The sequence below is a fragment of the Paraphaeosphaeria sporulosa genome (genome assembly GCF_001642045.1).
Source record: "Paraphaeosphaeria sporulosa strain AP3s5-JAC2a unplaced genomic scaffold CC84scaffold_13, whole genome shotgun sequence".
NCBI classification, from domain to species: Eukaryota; Fungi; Ascomycota; class Dothideomycetes; order Pleosporales; family Didymosphaeriaceae; genus Paraphaeosphaeria; species Paraphaeosphaeria sporulosa.
The window spans coordinates 489,806-504,444 of NW_017253372.1; the positions used below are offsets into that span (position 1 = coordinate 489,806).

Consider the following 14,639-nt stretch of genomic DNA (forward strand, 5'->3'; position numbering starts at 1 on the left):
TACACCATAAGGCCCATTGTCATACTCCCGGAGCTCATGATCTTCCACATCGTTGCTCAAATGGCCATGGGCCGAGATCAAGCAAGCCCGGGCACCAGTGCTGTGATGGGACTTGAGACTTAAGAGGTGTGTGGGGTGGGTAGTCTATTTGCCGTCTAGACCATGAGTCCGTCCGCCTGAGAGGCTGAGTATTGGAACAAACAGCAAACCGGTTGAGCTGTCCAACTGGCACCGGTGTAGCCGTTGCACCAGGAGCTGGCCGCAGAGAATCATCCATATTCTCCTGTCGGCATTCCACACTCACACATTCACAAATTTACTTTAATCAACATTGCTGAAAGTGCAGATATCGACAGGGATCTCTGAGGGCTTGACTGGCGTGTTACCCCAGCGTCTCTCGGTCAAGTCCTCCGGGCGGCAAGATCTGACTCTGTGCCTTCACGTGGCACCCCTCGATTCGAACCAACCAGAGCAGTCCTGCTGCTAGCACCAAGTAGATAACGGCAGGTCCGGAGAGGTAAGTATGACTCTGTTGTTGAATATCTTTCATTAGTGACTGGTCTATGGAGTGACTAACTGCTATTTCTTACTCACCTTTGTTTTCTTATTATTTGGTCCATTTCTATTGTTTCTTTCACATAAACTTCTTGTCTTCTTTTTGTTGCATTCTGCTTTTGGACCCTGCCGGACTGGACAGCTCGAAGCTCCTGGTCCTCAACATTGTCTTTCTGCTCATTGTTTAGCTATGGTTATGTACTTTGAGCTGGTATTTGTTGTTTCTTGACGACTGGGGATGTTGTAAGATGAGGGAGGGGAGCAAAGCTCAATGTGCACCTCCTCGCAATATTTCCTGGGTTTCAACAAGCCAAACACAGCAGTCGAAGCAGCCGTCTTCTTCACGCAAAGACGAGTTTTCTTGCGAGGTATCGCCAACTCTTGCTCACCTGGACAGCCACTGACATTGCGGAGTTCAGCACTCTGCAGTTATACGACATTGCTCCTCGCTCCTAATCAGTTTTAGATGGCGCGAACAAATTTTTGAATGGTAGGGCACAGCCCGTAAAGCTCCGACACTCGTAAAGAAGATGATGGTCTTGGTGAGTCCTAGTATCTCGTCTTACTCTGAATTCTGCTGATCAATACAAAGTGCAAGATGAGATGAGGTGGGACTCGGCCCTCGTGCAAATCTGTCTCTATCACGTGCGCCATATTGTCAGAGCTCTCCGAACGCTCCAGCACAAGGCTTCAGGGGAGGAACGAATTGAGCAATTATGAAATGCAACGGCCGGGTAGATGGCAAATGGCGAGTACTCTGGTTTCGATATATATATCATCGCTAATATTGGACAAGTAGACATGCTATCCCAATACTCTTTCCATGGTGACTTCGACCCTGTGCCGGGAGATCAAATTCTCACCAACACCACCGCTCGTCCATCCTAGCAATATACATATGGGCCCAAAGTTTTCACAGAGCCTGGCCATCTTCAAGGCAAGAACACTGGATATCGGACACGATCACCTCAACCGTCGTGTTTGGTAAGATGACGCGCTGTGCAATCGCAGAGCTCTTCACTACTTCTTTCAACATGGTTATTGCAGCCTCTGTTCTCGCGGAGAGGGGCCTGACAAGGGAAACGATGTTTGCAGACAAGGCTGGCATATAATACGATCCTGATTTCTTCACAACAGGGCTGAATAAGCCACGCCAAGATCAATCGCCATTCATAATTGCTTCTGGGCTTTGATCTTCCCTATCATGCGCGGATACAAGCAACGGCTACATATGAAGGCTAGCGGGGAACATAAGTTCTCGAGCGCTCTGCGCCGTCGGATCTGACTTCCATCCTGAGAAGCCGACATTGACTGACACATTAACATGGGGACAGCATCAAAGCCATAGATGTTCCACTTTAGGATTCTTCGGCATTCATCAGTCTGTTTGTTCGTTCTTGACCTCAAACTTGGGCAGGAATATCGCTTCCCTTGTCTCCAGGTATAGTACTACTAACATTATCTAGTATTCACATTTATGTAGCCAATATTCACTTTCAAACATCTGCTCTCTCCAGTGGCATACCGTGATCCATTTCGAGCTCTAAGTTAAGCTCATGGTAAGCATATGCACCGATAGGCATGGTGTTAAGGGACGGATGGTCTAGTACGTCCTCAAATCCTACAATCGCCCAAATCCCCAACGCAGCTAAAGCTGGTAGACAATCAAGTGAATAGAAAAATATCTCGTTGTGCATTAGCACCAGCAGATACCCCGTAAAGACCCCAGAGAGTTCAATCAGGCGGTATGCTATCCTCGCTCCTATGGCTGTAAGGCTGAAGATCAATGCGTACATCATCGAGCGCCATTTTTTCAATAGCTGGCTTGAGGTATGAGTCATTTTTGCTCTCGTTTCAACGGTCTCGTTGTCTCCAAATTTCATGGAGACTAGTATTGCTATGATCAACGCATACACTACCAGGACTTCCTGAATACCGATGCCAATGAGGTAGAGCTTAAGTCCGAGTATTGCCGTGCTGGAGCTCCTGCCTGGAGAGGAAGCTCGATGTTTCGGAGCAATAAGTATACTGGCGACCAGCTGCTCGATTGCAGTCAAAGGGATAGTAATGAGGAGTGCCCGTGCGAGAAATCGTCCGGTAACTCCAACAACTTTCCCATCTTGGCAGTAAGCTGTCATAAGTCTTGTAAGGACAATGCAGTCAAGCGCGAATATCACTACGTGACAAAGTGAGTCAGCACATACGTGAAAGAGAACAACTCGACGGAAGTGTGGACGAGCGAGAGTACCCGAAGGGGAGGACTCACATATCGGGCAGATTAGGACAAAGGTGTCAGAAATAGCCACAAATTCCGGCGTTTGCTGATATTTTGTGCCAAATGCACGCAAAACGTAGGCTGCCAAGAAAAACGTCGCGATAAAAGCCCCAATCCAAGGCAGAAAGAGACGAAGTCCCCACGACGGCCCTCCCTCATTTCGCAGCTGGCGATTACGGCGATATGCCGAGCGGGATATCAGTAATGAGAACCCTAGTAATACCAACACTGCAGCGGCGCAGGAGATCAAGGCGGAGTTGAAGGAAGGGTAGTAAGGTCGGGAAATGTATCCACAAGTCCCTGGAGGCACCCATCCATTGGCATCCGGCTTTACAGTCGTTGTAGGACAACTGCGTGATGTTGATGGCTCTTCCGGATCTGAACCGGCTGAGCCCAGTGGTGAAAGATCAGATGAATGCATGGTGACTTGATGAGGAGGAATCATAGCATGGCGGCAGTCGCGTAATCCAATGTCGGGCCATCAGAGACGGCCAAAGAGAGCGGTTTATTATCGATGAGCCGCCAGATGGGGAATGGAGGATTTTACAATGTAGCAGGTGCTCGCTCCAGTCTCACAGGTCTGACCAGACTAGTCTATAATAGTTCTTTAGCCTCCATGGACAACAATCCTTCGGCTAGATGCGGGGCAAATTGTACCAAGATCTTGGAAACAATGCTAAGCATCCTACGAACGATATCGTCGCTTGTCGCGCGAGGATTGATGGAGCTTGATAGTTCAATTGGGAAGGTAAGCATGGGAAAAGCTTGCGAGTGCTTATCTGCATTCTTTTCAAACAGTCGCCCTCATTTTATGCCTACATTGATCATAGATCTTATCTAGCCCCAACTCCAGGGTTTACGATCCTAAAATGGGACAGTCGTACAGTTATACAGTCGCGCCAGTACCTTGGATTATTCTCCGCACCGAGCAGGTGGTGTTCGCGGGCCAATGTAGGTATGCCCTGAAGAAATATTAGCAAGCCACTTCTGAGGTAAGAAGAAAACGATATCAGAATGGGAAAATTTTCTCACCATCGGGCGTAGTAATCAACTTTTCCTCCTCTGAAAAGGAATGTTTCTTCGTCCAATCTTGAACAGCAACCCAGTTGACGCACGCCGAATCTACAGTGTTGTTTGCGAATGCAACACCAGGCTTGTCAGGGTTCCAGGCAATAGCCCTGACACCGAGGTCAGGCTGGCAAATGAGTCTCTTTCGAAGAGTCTCAATGCAGTGATCTATATGTGGCGGGAAATAGTGCTCTTCGTCCATACCATAGTGATCCGTATGGTTTGCAGTCGAACCATCGGGGTTCGAGCAGCGCACTCCCGCGATCTGGTGTCTGATGGAATCCAAACAGTGGAGATGGTGATACACATTCATCGAGACCCATACGTCGCCAGAGCCGTCATTGAGGGGGATGCTTTCAAGATTTAAAGCATCTAGAGACGTTGACGGAACGCGTATGGAGTATCCTGAAGTGCAGCACGCCATCAGCGGTAGAAATGCAATTCGGATATGACTTTACTTACCATCCATGAGATCCATCCACCGTTCTGTCGTCTCTTCAGTTGGAAATCCTTGGTATGGGCTCGTATAGCCATGCCCCTCAAGTTCGTGATGTGTTAGAATCAATGGCTGCGAAGATATGGCCTCAAATGCCGGTGCTATTCATGATCTCGGTCAGCCTGAACACGGCGCATACGAAAACGACTGATAGGGAAAGCTTGAAACTTACAAGGCACCATGGAATACTGCGTGAGCTGTTCACTAGCGCCCTGCGGGCGTGCATGGCCAAGTAATATTCCGACAAACACTCCGGAAGTGAACAAGATCATGTTAATTGTCAGACACCGAATGTTCAACGCGCCGCTCCAGCCTTTGTTGTTGAGGTGTCCGTAGGATACGGTCTCTTCACCATACTCTTCGCTTCGAAGCTGGGTATACTTTTGGTCCGCCATGGTTCAGAACTGTGAAATCGAGGGCACGAAAGCCAACTGCAGTAACTAAGAGAGTTCTCGCAAATTGTGACCTTGAATGTTGGAACGAACAATTGGCCAGCCGACCGAAACCGCCTGGAGGGGCGATTACTGTATCAGGACTAGTCGGAACGATCCGTATGCATCTACCGAATGTGAGGTAAGGGCAGTGAAGAGACAGCGGGCCCGGGGAGCTACAGACCCGCATCTCAGTGCGGCTGAGGATTGAGGCAACGAGCGTGTGCGAGAGCCAGCTGCCGACAAGATGAAGATGTCAGAGCTTGATGGATAAGGAAGGTGAGATGTTTACACCTCTATAGCAGCTACTTGGCGGGTTGTCGTGAACTTGGCGCACCACCCCGCTTCCTTCAGGATTAATGTACTCCTAATGTCGGGCCTTTACACCACAGCCTATCGATAACGTTACCATACGCAATGCTGTCGGCACAGGATTTAGACCGCGAGCCGTTTCGGCACATGTATATATCGGGCTCTCAATCGTGATCTTCTTGTCGTTCACTCTACAAATCTTCCCACATTCAAAATGCGTGTCTCCACCGTATCAGCTATCATCGGGCTCACTGCCGGCTTTGCCAGCGCGGCTCCGGTTAAGCCCAAAGAAGTCCAGAATCGCGATGCGGACCCCCAGTGGTACGACATCACCTACGTTGACAAGCGTACTGAAGAGGAGAAGCGTAAGGCCGACCCTCAATGGTACGGTAAGTACCTTTGACGCACTACATTGTCAACAGTGAGTGTTGACCACGTTACCAGACATCACTTACGTTGACAAGCGGGCCGAGGAGGAAAAGAAGCGCAAAGCCGAACCCCAGTGGTACGATATCACTTATGTTGACAAGCGCACCGAAGAAGAGAAGCGCAAGGCCGATCCCCAGTGGTACGACATTACCTACGTGGACAAGCGTGCGGAGGAGGAGAAGAAGCGCCAGTGGTATGATATCACTTACGTCGACAAGCGTGCGGAGGGAGAGAAGAAACGTAAGGCCGACCCTCAGTGGTACGATATCACCTACGTCGACAAGCGCACTGAGGAAGAGAAGCGTAAGGCTGACCCTCAATGGTACGACATCACCTATGTCGACAAGCGTGCAGAGGAAGAGAAGAAGCGCAAGGCAGACCCTCAGTGGTATGACATTACATACGTTGACAAGCGTGCTGAGTAGAATGTACATTTTATGGAACGTGAAACCTGGATATTCACCTGAGTCTTGTCTGAACAAAGTGGACAGAAGGAGCACCGGTTCGCATAGACATTTCCAGCTCTATTGCTCTACCACTGGTTTTGATAGGCCTAAATGGATTACTATGATTATGTTCTTTGAAACTACATAACTTATTGATTCTTGCCAAACGTCAATCGTGATATCTCTTATCGATCACCTAATGCGGGACAACGCTGACGCTCGCTGTATGCCTGATACCTTCCTCTTTCGGCAAAGGCGAAGGATCAACATGCATACTCTAGTAGCTGCGTTACTTCGGTCTTGTCTTTTTGGTCAAGTTTGCCGGTCTTATGTCTCATCTTTGCGCCTCGAGGCCTAAGCCTTGGCCGCGCTCTTGGCGAAGAGTGTTGTGAGGAAGCGATCGGCGTATCTATCGGCGAGATCTGCGCAGGTGCGAAGGATTGCGCACCTGATCAGTCCAGCACCTGGTATCCTACCAACCGAGCTTCGTCCGGCTGAGGTAACATTCCATCCAAGTCCCTCACCTGAGAGGCAAGCTCCAGTCCTCGTAGTCTCATCCGGGGTCAAAGAGGGCATTCTCAACACCGGTGTGCCACAATTTGGAGATGGAACCGCCATATGAGCGAGCGTGCTCTGAGGAACTGGAGGCGAATCGGAACAGCCATTCCCATTCGTCAGAGCGGCTATTGCACGATGGCGACACCGATGCTGAGAAGTTTCTCCTCTTAGGCAACGGCAGCGGAAGTGGTCGCAAAGCAACTTGGAGTCATCTACGGTCCTGGCCCACTAAGACCCTTGTCCTAGTGACGATATTGAATGTCTTTTTGTTCTTGGCCTCGATAGTCATACTGTCCGTGTCAAAGAATAGGTCAATCTCTGATCAGGATTACTGGAGAGCTACATCGTACTATTGTGAGCCGACCCTTACTTCTAGATCAAAGGATTGATTCGACTGACCTCGACTCAAGCCCCAGTATTCGATCGCTTCAACATCCCGAAGCTCACACGAACTACAAATGGCACATTCTGGAATACGGAACCTCCCTCAATCTGGCGCGCCCGCACAGGCGCGGAAGCAGATGCAGCATGGGAATCAATCGGAAGTAACATCGCACCCATCATAATCAATGGTGCCGAAGTCATCGCGCTCGGTAAAGACCCGTCAGTGGCCGTGAAGGCACCTCCCGAACTCAATCTCGGCTCAGACGCGTACATCGCAGGTATGGACGTCTTCCACCACTTACATTGCTTGGATAAGCTCCGCCGGGAGATCTCTTACAAGCACTATCATGAGGCTGAGGAAGGACCAAGTCCCGGGTCGGAGTTGCATGAAGCACATATCAACCACTGTCTTGACGTCCTGGCGCAGGCGTTGAGGTGTACTAGCAGCGTGGATATGGTCACTTTTAATTGGGTTGAGGGACATCGGATGCCGCAGCCGGACTTTAATAACAAGAAAGTTTGTCGGGATTTTGATGCACTGAGGAAGTGGACTATGGAGAACGGGGTAGATAGCGATGGGTTTTTCAAGGCTGCTGACAGGCCGCCTCCAGGTGCCATCATAGTTCCCGAGTTTCACCCTCATTACCATGGCACATAATGAAGAATAGAATCAAATATATTAGATCCTTTCATTAATGCCCTGTTGCATCTGTGCAGGGTGCATACGACTTTTTCCTGTCGAGACTTTAGGGAAGCAGCCATCTAGTCACAATCTGCATTGAGATGCCAGATACATGTCAAACCTATTCGAAAGTCGCTGTAGCGATTGATTTGCGCGAGATATGGAAGCCAAGGGCAATGAAAAATCAGGTCTGTTAGCTCACTCCTTCAATCACGCCGTGCATTTCGCAATTTCATAGTTATAGACTCGCGAGCGTTACGTAACTGGTCCGTGATCTTTATCAATCCAACAAGTGATCGCTGCACTGACATGTAAGTTTAGGATATCTGACAATTTAGGAGTCTGCCATATAATCTACGTGCGAACTGTGAGCAGATATTCAGGATAAACCAGATTATCAATATTGAGCAGCTCGTATCACGAGTTAAAACTTGAAGACGTTGAAATGATGATGCATGTGAAGTGCGTGTACCTCACAACCTCCCCACGCTGAGTCGACGCTGCAAGCTTGGCTGGTGATTTCAACAAGAATCTGTCCATAGCTCATCTCTTCCTGTTTTGGTCAACTTCGCTGCTCCTAAGTGGTGAGGTCTGCACTGAAGGTTGAGACAGAGAACTTAGCAGGCCCGCCAGTGAACGCCTCGGTACCGATCTGATAGACTGCTAACCATTAGCGATCTGCTAAGTATTGTCAACGAACTTCGATATTGCCTACCAATCAGATTCTGCGAGCTCGCAGGATACTGCTGATTCTTGACCAGATAGTCGAAGAATAACTTAATGTCGGCCTTGAAACTGGTTATATCATTACTTCCGGATCTAACAAAGCTGTACACCTTCATTGATCCATTGTAGCCGAAGTAGAGGTCAAACGCGTAGCCCGCGATCGTGACCGTGGCTATTGGAGCACCTGCTTGTGAAATGGGCCAGACGCCACCGAGGCGACCGAGCCTGTCTTATGTCAGTTCTGATGAGCCCGTCCTTCAGGGTGAATGTAAGTACCAAATCATGAGCTCATAGTCGCCGCTACTGTTGACGTGATTAGGGTCTGACGCTGTGAAGATATCATACGCCACATTTGCGCGTACGTTGTTGGTGGTGTTATAGCTCCAATTGATCTGGGACTGCATGGTTTTAACCTTGGCAACCGTGTTACCTTTGGTGAGGAGACGGCCAGCGTAAACGTAGCTTTTGACGTTGTTCTCGCCACCTTGCCATGTCCAGGTCGAGCTCCACTTGATCCCAGATCCGGAGGTGCCTTCGAAGTAAGTGCACTGAGAGCCTGAGGTAGCCGAGTCCTTTCCCCACAGGTTGTTCAAAATCTCATAATTGTTGGTCGCATAGTAAGCGTACTGAGTGCAGAGGCTGACGTTTTCCTGGACGGAAGTCGCGTCGCGCGTGGTTGGCGTGCCGCGCTGTACGATTTTGGAATCCGTCACTATAGTCGTAAGCTATTCGCAAAACTCAAACTCTTTGATGTATCGCGGATATACCGTATGTGATTGGATTTGCGTAAGCTGAGGACAGACTACTGACGAATAGCGCGGCGAAGATCTTCATGATGGCGCGGCGGAAAGGAATTGTGCTTTGCTTTGGGTTTTTCTGGAGGCTTTTTGCGGATAAATGCGTTCTTTAAGTCGCTCTAATACCACAAGAGGGCCAGTCTAAGGTGCACAGACCTTGCTATCAATCTGGGACCTCGGGTACAGAATCTTTTATCCATATGAACATTCAGAGCCCACAATATAGCTATAAGAGTATATCCAGCTAGAGTTTCCAGCCCGCAATCTGTTGCTACTCCCTCGGAATCGCGCATAGAGACTATCAATACAATTGACTTCTTCTTCACTTGCCATATTGACGCATTATACCATTGTGTAAGGACGCTTCATAGGGATTGCATGCAATCAGACCGGGAACTATACTGGAGCCGAACGCGAAATTGAAGAATTTAATGCTCACTTCAAGGCCAATGTACCATGCGACGGTTCGCCAATCCTAAATGTCCTTATCCAGAAATGGAAAATACACATCTAATCGCGCTGATACATTGGAGTCGACGGTCGTCCCGAGTGCTCCCTATATGTATACAAATTCGAGCCTGTGCAGCAGTCCAAATTCGACGGCCCATTTGGGGACTGGCCATTACATTAGGGGTCGGGAGTATGCTCCGTTGGGTGAAGCGAACAGCTTGCGAAGAATAATGAGCACATTTTCCTGGATGATGTGCTATGATGAGTAAGGCTCCTGAGACGGTCCCTAAGAGTACCATAGGTACTTGGAGGGTGTGTGTGGCGAGGTGCTGTGCTCCTGAGAAGTAGGGTTACGGATATGCGAATGGTAATTTTGAGCCAAGGATCAAAGTTATTGGTGCGTATTCACATGCGAGGATGCTCCTTCAAGTACCCTATGTACCTTAAAACGTCTCTCTCTGACTCGACAAACAATTGTCCCGTGAATGGAGGAGCAGGTTCTTGCTGCTTTGTGCCTGGCCGTGAACAGGCACTCGGTCGTTCTCCGGTCGTGGGACTGCATAAAGGGCACTTTTGATAAAAGCAACGACATGTGAAATGAGGAAGGAATCTGTACAAGTCAAAGTCATCGTACTACTACAATACGACGCTTTCGGCATTCCATCCCAACCAGCAAGAACGCCAGGACTCAGGTACTAGTTGAGGAAAGAAAGGAAAACGCGGAACAAGCTGCGCGGGAAAACAAAGCTAAATATGCGACTGGTGAGAAAGCGTAGAAGCTAAACGAGAAGCAAGAGAAACAGAAGTGGAAATATTGAGTCCAGAAACACCAGATTCCTGATGAAGAGATCAATATTGATCTCGACATTAGAACCCTTTAACCCAGGGCAAAACGATCCTCCCATTCAAGCCAGATGAGATGTTGTGCCTACCGCATCAACCGCGGCCAAACCCCTATGGTCGCATTCCCATCAGAAAGCATCATTATGATAGTTTCATCGATCCGGCGCTCAGAAAGGAGGCTATTTTAGCTGGAATGTCAGGTTTAGGTGAAGCCGAAATGCTTGAGCAGGACAAGAAGAATTTTTCGGAGAAATACGGGTGGAATATCCTCCGAACAATATTTCCGGTAAAGCTCGCGAGTATCTCTGTATCGGTACAAATCGCTGGCTCCTTGCATCGGGTGAAAGCTGTTCTGCAGTGGAAGCGTATATTTGCATGTACCAAGGCGGTGTCAGCTTCTTTCAATCTTTGATGGACTCGCGGCAGACATCCGTAGATCAGATTCCATTTATCTTCCTATGACCTCTCATGAACACTCTTGCGTAATCATTGATCTTCTAGTTGCACGTCCTCATAAGCTCATCTTATTCGTAGAAGGAGTGTGATTTTGAAAGCACAGAATCAAGTGATTTTGAAAGCACAGAATCAACAACGCACCTTCACCGCAAATTGGTGCAGAGTCATCTGTCTTCCATGTATGAACCAGCACCGCTCTTTCCTCGCCGGCCGCCGTCGCCACTGCGCACATTTCAGCCCAACGTCTCGCTTCCTCTACATTGATTTCTCAAGTCCACGGTTTAGTCCACTTTGTGTGTTATCGTGGAACCCAGAACTGACCATAATCAGGGCTGGGAACTTCCCTGGCAGATCACAAGCACCTGTTGGCTATTTCTTTCGATGGTTCTGATATGGGTGTCTAGATCAAATTACAGACTCCGCATTTTATTGCCAGGAACTCGTTAATTTGGACCTACATTCCGTCTGGTTGACTGATCAAGTATTCACAACATTATAGTGGATGGTTTCACACCTGGGTTCTGGGCTGTATGTTTTGTAAACCGTAATGCGAGCATTGACTCCAGTTGATTTTGGTATCCCCCGATGTGCAGTTCACGCCGCTAAGCCATGGCGAAGATTGCAGGCGCGAACACGAACGATTCTATTTCAAGCTAACCGCCCAGGACCCGACATCTGCCTCTAACCAGAATGGGCCATGATTGGAAACACAGTTGCAGAACGCAACAGCGTCGAGCTTTTAGGTCCATTTCAAAAGCGCGGAGAAAAGGTTCTCTGTCACATTGGCGCCAGGATGGAAGCACTACGGTAAGCGAGCTTGTAGCGAATGAACCTCCACGGCTTCGAATGAGAATCAACGTACTCTTTAGCTGAAAATGATGCCTACGGTCCACTTAAGCGGACCGAGCCTAGCAGCAAGCGGGTGTCTGTCCAGACCTCAAAGCCCAGCCGCCCTCGCTTGATTGTGGATAGGTTGTGTCGCACCTGCATGAAAGACGCCGAAAGTATACTGTTTACAGGCCCGTTCGACCCAAGATGGCAATCACGACAAGCGCTAGCGGCAACCCCGGCCAGCCTCGTGCGCTTGGCCAAGCCTAGACTCAGATTCACAGCTAGCCACGAATGTCCGTACAAGCCGTATGGAGAGCCTCGAGCCGAGCCGATAGTGTACCATTCCGAGTCCAGACGGTCCTGCTGCCTTCACGCGCCATTGAATACAGTCTTTATCCCAGTAGCTGCGCAATCGCAGGCCGGACATGATGGCGGGGTCGCCGCTGCGCTCTAGCGACTATCCCTCAGCCCGCCTCGAGAACTGGCACTGGATGACCAGGACAGGCGAGCTCTCTTGTCTGGATGAAGTTAACCAGCATTCTCAAGTAACCATCTCATGCCCAGAATCAACGTCCAGCTCCGTCGTGGGCTCCATAACAAGTCTATAAGTAACCTTCCATCGTCCTGCTCTTCTGCAAACCATCTTTCATCGAGGCCTTGAATAACAAGCTAGAACACTCGACCCGCTTGCCTCATCCGTTCATACTCCATCACTATCTTCTCTGACACTTGTTCCCTTAAAAGCCACCATGGCTGATCTGGCTACTGCCCCAGTGGTGCTTCCCGTCGGTGGTCCCCTACCTGAGAAAGAGCCAAAGGTGCAGACCAACGAGATTCAACTTGACGATGAGACCAACGAACTAGGGGATAGCCAGCAGAAAGACGAAGACGTCGCGTTAACTGCACGACAATTATTCGCTTTCTGGGATGGAGTCACCCACTGTGCCGAGCCGGAAAACTACAAAGAGATCACGGCAATGCTCCAGCAAGCGGTCGATGAAGAAGACCAAGCGACTCCAGCTCTTGTGCAGAATGAGTCCGTCGAGACTCCAGCCGCTGAAACCGAGCCAGAGATCAAAGTGCGCGTGATCAACGATTTTGAATACGAGTTCATGGGAGATAAATATCAAATCTCCTGGAATGCCGAAGGAAAGCCAGAGAGGCACCCAGCATGGCCGTCGGAGTTCTGTTTGGTGGTGAACGACGAAGATGCAACGAAGCCGTATTTTCAAGTCTTCAAAAACAAGCTTGAGTCGCTGATTGTCGACACCCAGCATCCTGAACCCACATCTCATGCATGGCCCGAGCTTGTCCAGAGGGAACCAGCTCACTTAGTTTACCAACTCGGCCGGAAGTACGTGTTTGGTCCGTCATCCCTTGACGAAGACGGCTTGCCAATACTCGGGTGCTATCCGCATGCCGATCACTTCAACTATGCAGAACATGCCATCCTTGGCGACCGACTTAGGCTCAAATTCTCAGAGACCGAAACTGTTAGGGCAGGAGATAGGCGTCTCAATCTTGAGAACGGGAACAAGCTGACATACGGTCAGATCAATGGCCTTGGTGGTGATTTCTTTGCGACTAACAACCCGATATGCACTGGCTCGAGCTTTGAGCAGCAATGCCAATACTTTCTGGATGCATACAACCTACTTGGAAAAGCTGCGAGTGGATCCAAGGAGGCACCATTGATCGACAGCATCAATGCGAAGGAGATGAAGGCGGTCGAAGAAGCCATCCAGAGTGGGCGGTCCACGAAGCAGGTCTATAAGGACCTGAGCAGCAACGACCCCAGCAGCGTCTCTGCACTCCCCATCACTGGAACCGACGAGAAACTCACGAAGGCGACCATGGAGCGCGACGGACCAAGCTACGCACGCATGGCGCTGCTCAATCTCGATCACTTCGGCGATGATGCACATACAGCTTACAACGCCGGTCACACGTGTGCCTTGCGCGCTGCTGCAGCTGGCAAACTCGACATCGCATACGCCATGAACGCCTTTGCAGACCATTACCTGGGCGACTGCTTCGCTTCGGGGCACATCCGAACTCCGCGACGCACACTCCACTCTCCAGCTGACGCCATCGAAAAGGTGTGCAGCATCATCAATGACATCTATCAGGAGGTTACCAAGGGAATGAACGCGGAATCCAAAAAGCAGGCGCTCCTGCAAGGTGCCAAGGACGCTTTCGTGCTCCCATACTTGACTGCCAAACTTACCTATCACGCTCGAGATATACTGGCCATTGCCCCTGACGTCTGTTCCAAATTCATGCACGACGAAGATAACAAGCGCGGGCTGGTTGTGAGGAACAAGCGCGGAGATCAATGGGCCGCTTTCGGAGACTCCATGCTCTTCGAGTCGGCGAACGACCGGAACCTTAACTACATGAAGGAGGCGTTACAGGCATCTGCGGACGAAGTCTACCAGGCGTATGTCACCAAGCAGGTACCCTCGGATGTGAACGGTTTTGCCGCCTGGCGCATCGCGCCCAGCGAGGTCCTGGCACAGCATTGCCATCGTCCTTTGTTCACTCCAAACGGACATTACCGAACCAAATATTCAGAACCGTATTGTTCGGACTACTCTGATCCGAAATCGTGGAAACCCAAATCGTGGAAGCCCTGGGATCTGGGCATTCCCATGGATTACCCTCGCCTCATGAAAGCGTTGAGCGACAGTGATTACTTCAAGAATTTGTGAACTGGTTGCAGTATAAATAGTGAAACTTGGAAATCGATAATTCTTTACTCTTCAGAGCAAAGCAAATTTCGAAAAAGGCTTGAACTATAACATATATTGCAGAGCTCTTTGGGATCGAGACTCCTCCAGCTACGCATATATTAAAAGTCTGTGTCGTGCATGAAACCCGTAAACCGTGAATCAGGCGTT

At 49.6% G+C, this 14,639-nt stretch overlaps 6 protein-coding genes across 6 annotated transcripts; 3 read left to right on the top strand and 3 right to left on the bottom strand.

Annotated features, from left to right (window-relative positions):
- Positions 1–1,958: 1,958 nt before the first annotated feature.
- On the bottom strand, positions 1,959–3,251 carry CC84DRAFT_1209746 (uncharacterized protein; the record flags this gene model as incomplete). The annotated part of the gene is made up of 3 exons (XM_018182235.1): positions 1,959–2,017; positions 2,081–2,731; positions 2,822–3,251. 3 exons carry the CDS (start codon positions 3,249–3,251, stop codon positions 1,959–1,961), a joined length of 1,140 nt encoding a protein of 379 aa, XP_018030413.1.
- A 491-nt stretch (positions 3,252–3,742) lies between these two features.
- Positions 3,743–4,789, bottom strand: CC84DRAFT_1222376 (uncharacterized protein; the record flags this gene model as incomplete). The annotated part of the gene is made up of 4 exons (XM_018183362.1): positions 3,743–3,792; positions 3,863–4,303; positions 4,361–4,495; positions 4,567–4,789. 4 exons carry the CDS (start codon positions 4,787–4,789, stop codon positions 3,743–3,745), a joined length of 849 nt encoding a protein of 282 aa, XP_018030414.1.
- Positions 4,790–5,351: 562 nt separating this feature from the next.
- CC84DRAFT_1209747 (uncharacterized protein) lies at positions 5,352–5,991 on the top strand (the record flags this gene model as incomplete). The annotated part of the gene is made up of 2 exons (XM_018182236.1): positions 5,352–5,526; positions 5,582–5,991. 2 exons carry the CDS (start codon positions 5,352–5,354, stop codon positions 5,989–5,991), a joined length of 585 nt encoding a protein of 194 aa, XP_018030415.1.
- An 824-nt stretch (positions 5,992–6,815) lies between these two features.
- Positions 6,816–7,585, top strand: CC84DRAFT_1053437 (uncharacterized protein; the record flags this gene model as incomplete). Its single annotated transcript, XM_018173504.1, has 2 exons — positions 6,816–6,924; positions 6,981–7,585. Coding segments are annotated over 2 exons (714 nt in total), but the record flags the coding sequence as incomplete, so codon positions are not given.
- Positions 7,586–7,902: 317 nt separating this feature from the next.
- On the bottom strand, positions 7,903–9,250 carry CC84DRAFT_1231458 (concanavalin A-like lectin/glucanase). The gene is made up of 4 exons (XM_018183724.1): positions 9,130–9,250; positions 8,639–9,074; positions 8,352–8,587; positions 7,903–8,296 (listed from the first exon to the last, which is right to left on the bottom strand). Exons 1-4 carry the CDS (start codon positions 9,194–9,196, stop codon positions 8,214–8,216), a joined length of 822 nt encoding a protein of 273 aa, XP_018030417.1. The 5' UTR covers positions 9,197–9,250; the 3' UTR covers positions 7,903–8,213.
- Positions 9,251–11,990: 2,740 nt separating this feature from the next.
- On the top strand, positions 11,991–14,508 carry CC84DRAFT_1168936 (uncharacterized protein). Its single transcript, XM_018179529.1, has one exon. It carries the CDS (start codon positions 12,489–12,491, stop codon positions 14,448–14,450), a length of 1,962 nt encoding a protein of 653 aa, XP_018030418.1. The 5' UTR covers positions 11,991–12,488; the 3' UTR covers positions 14,451–14,508.
- Positions 14,509–14,639: the final 131 nt, after the last annotated feature.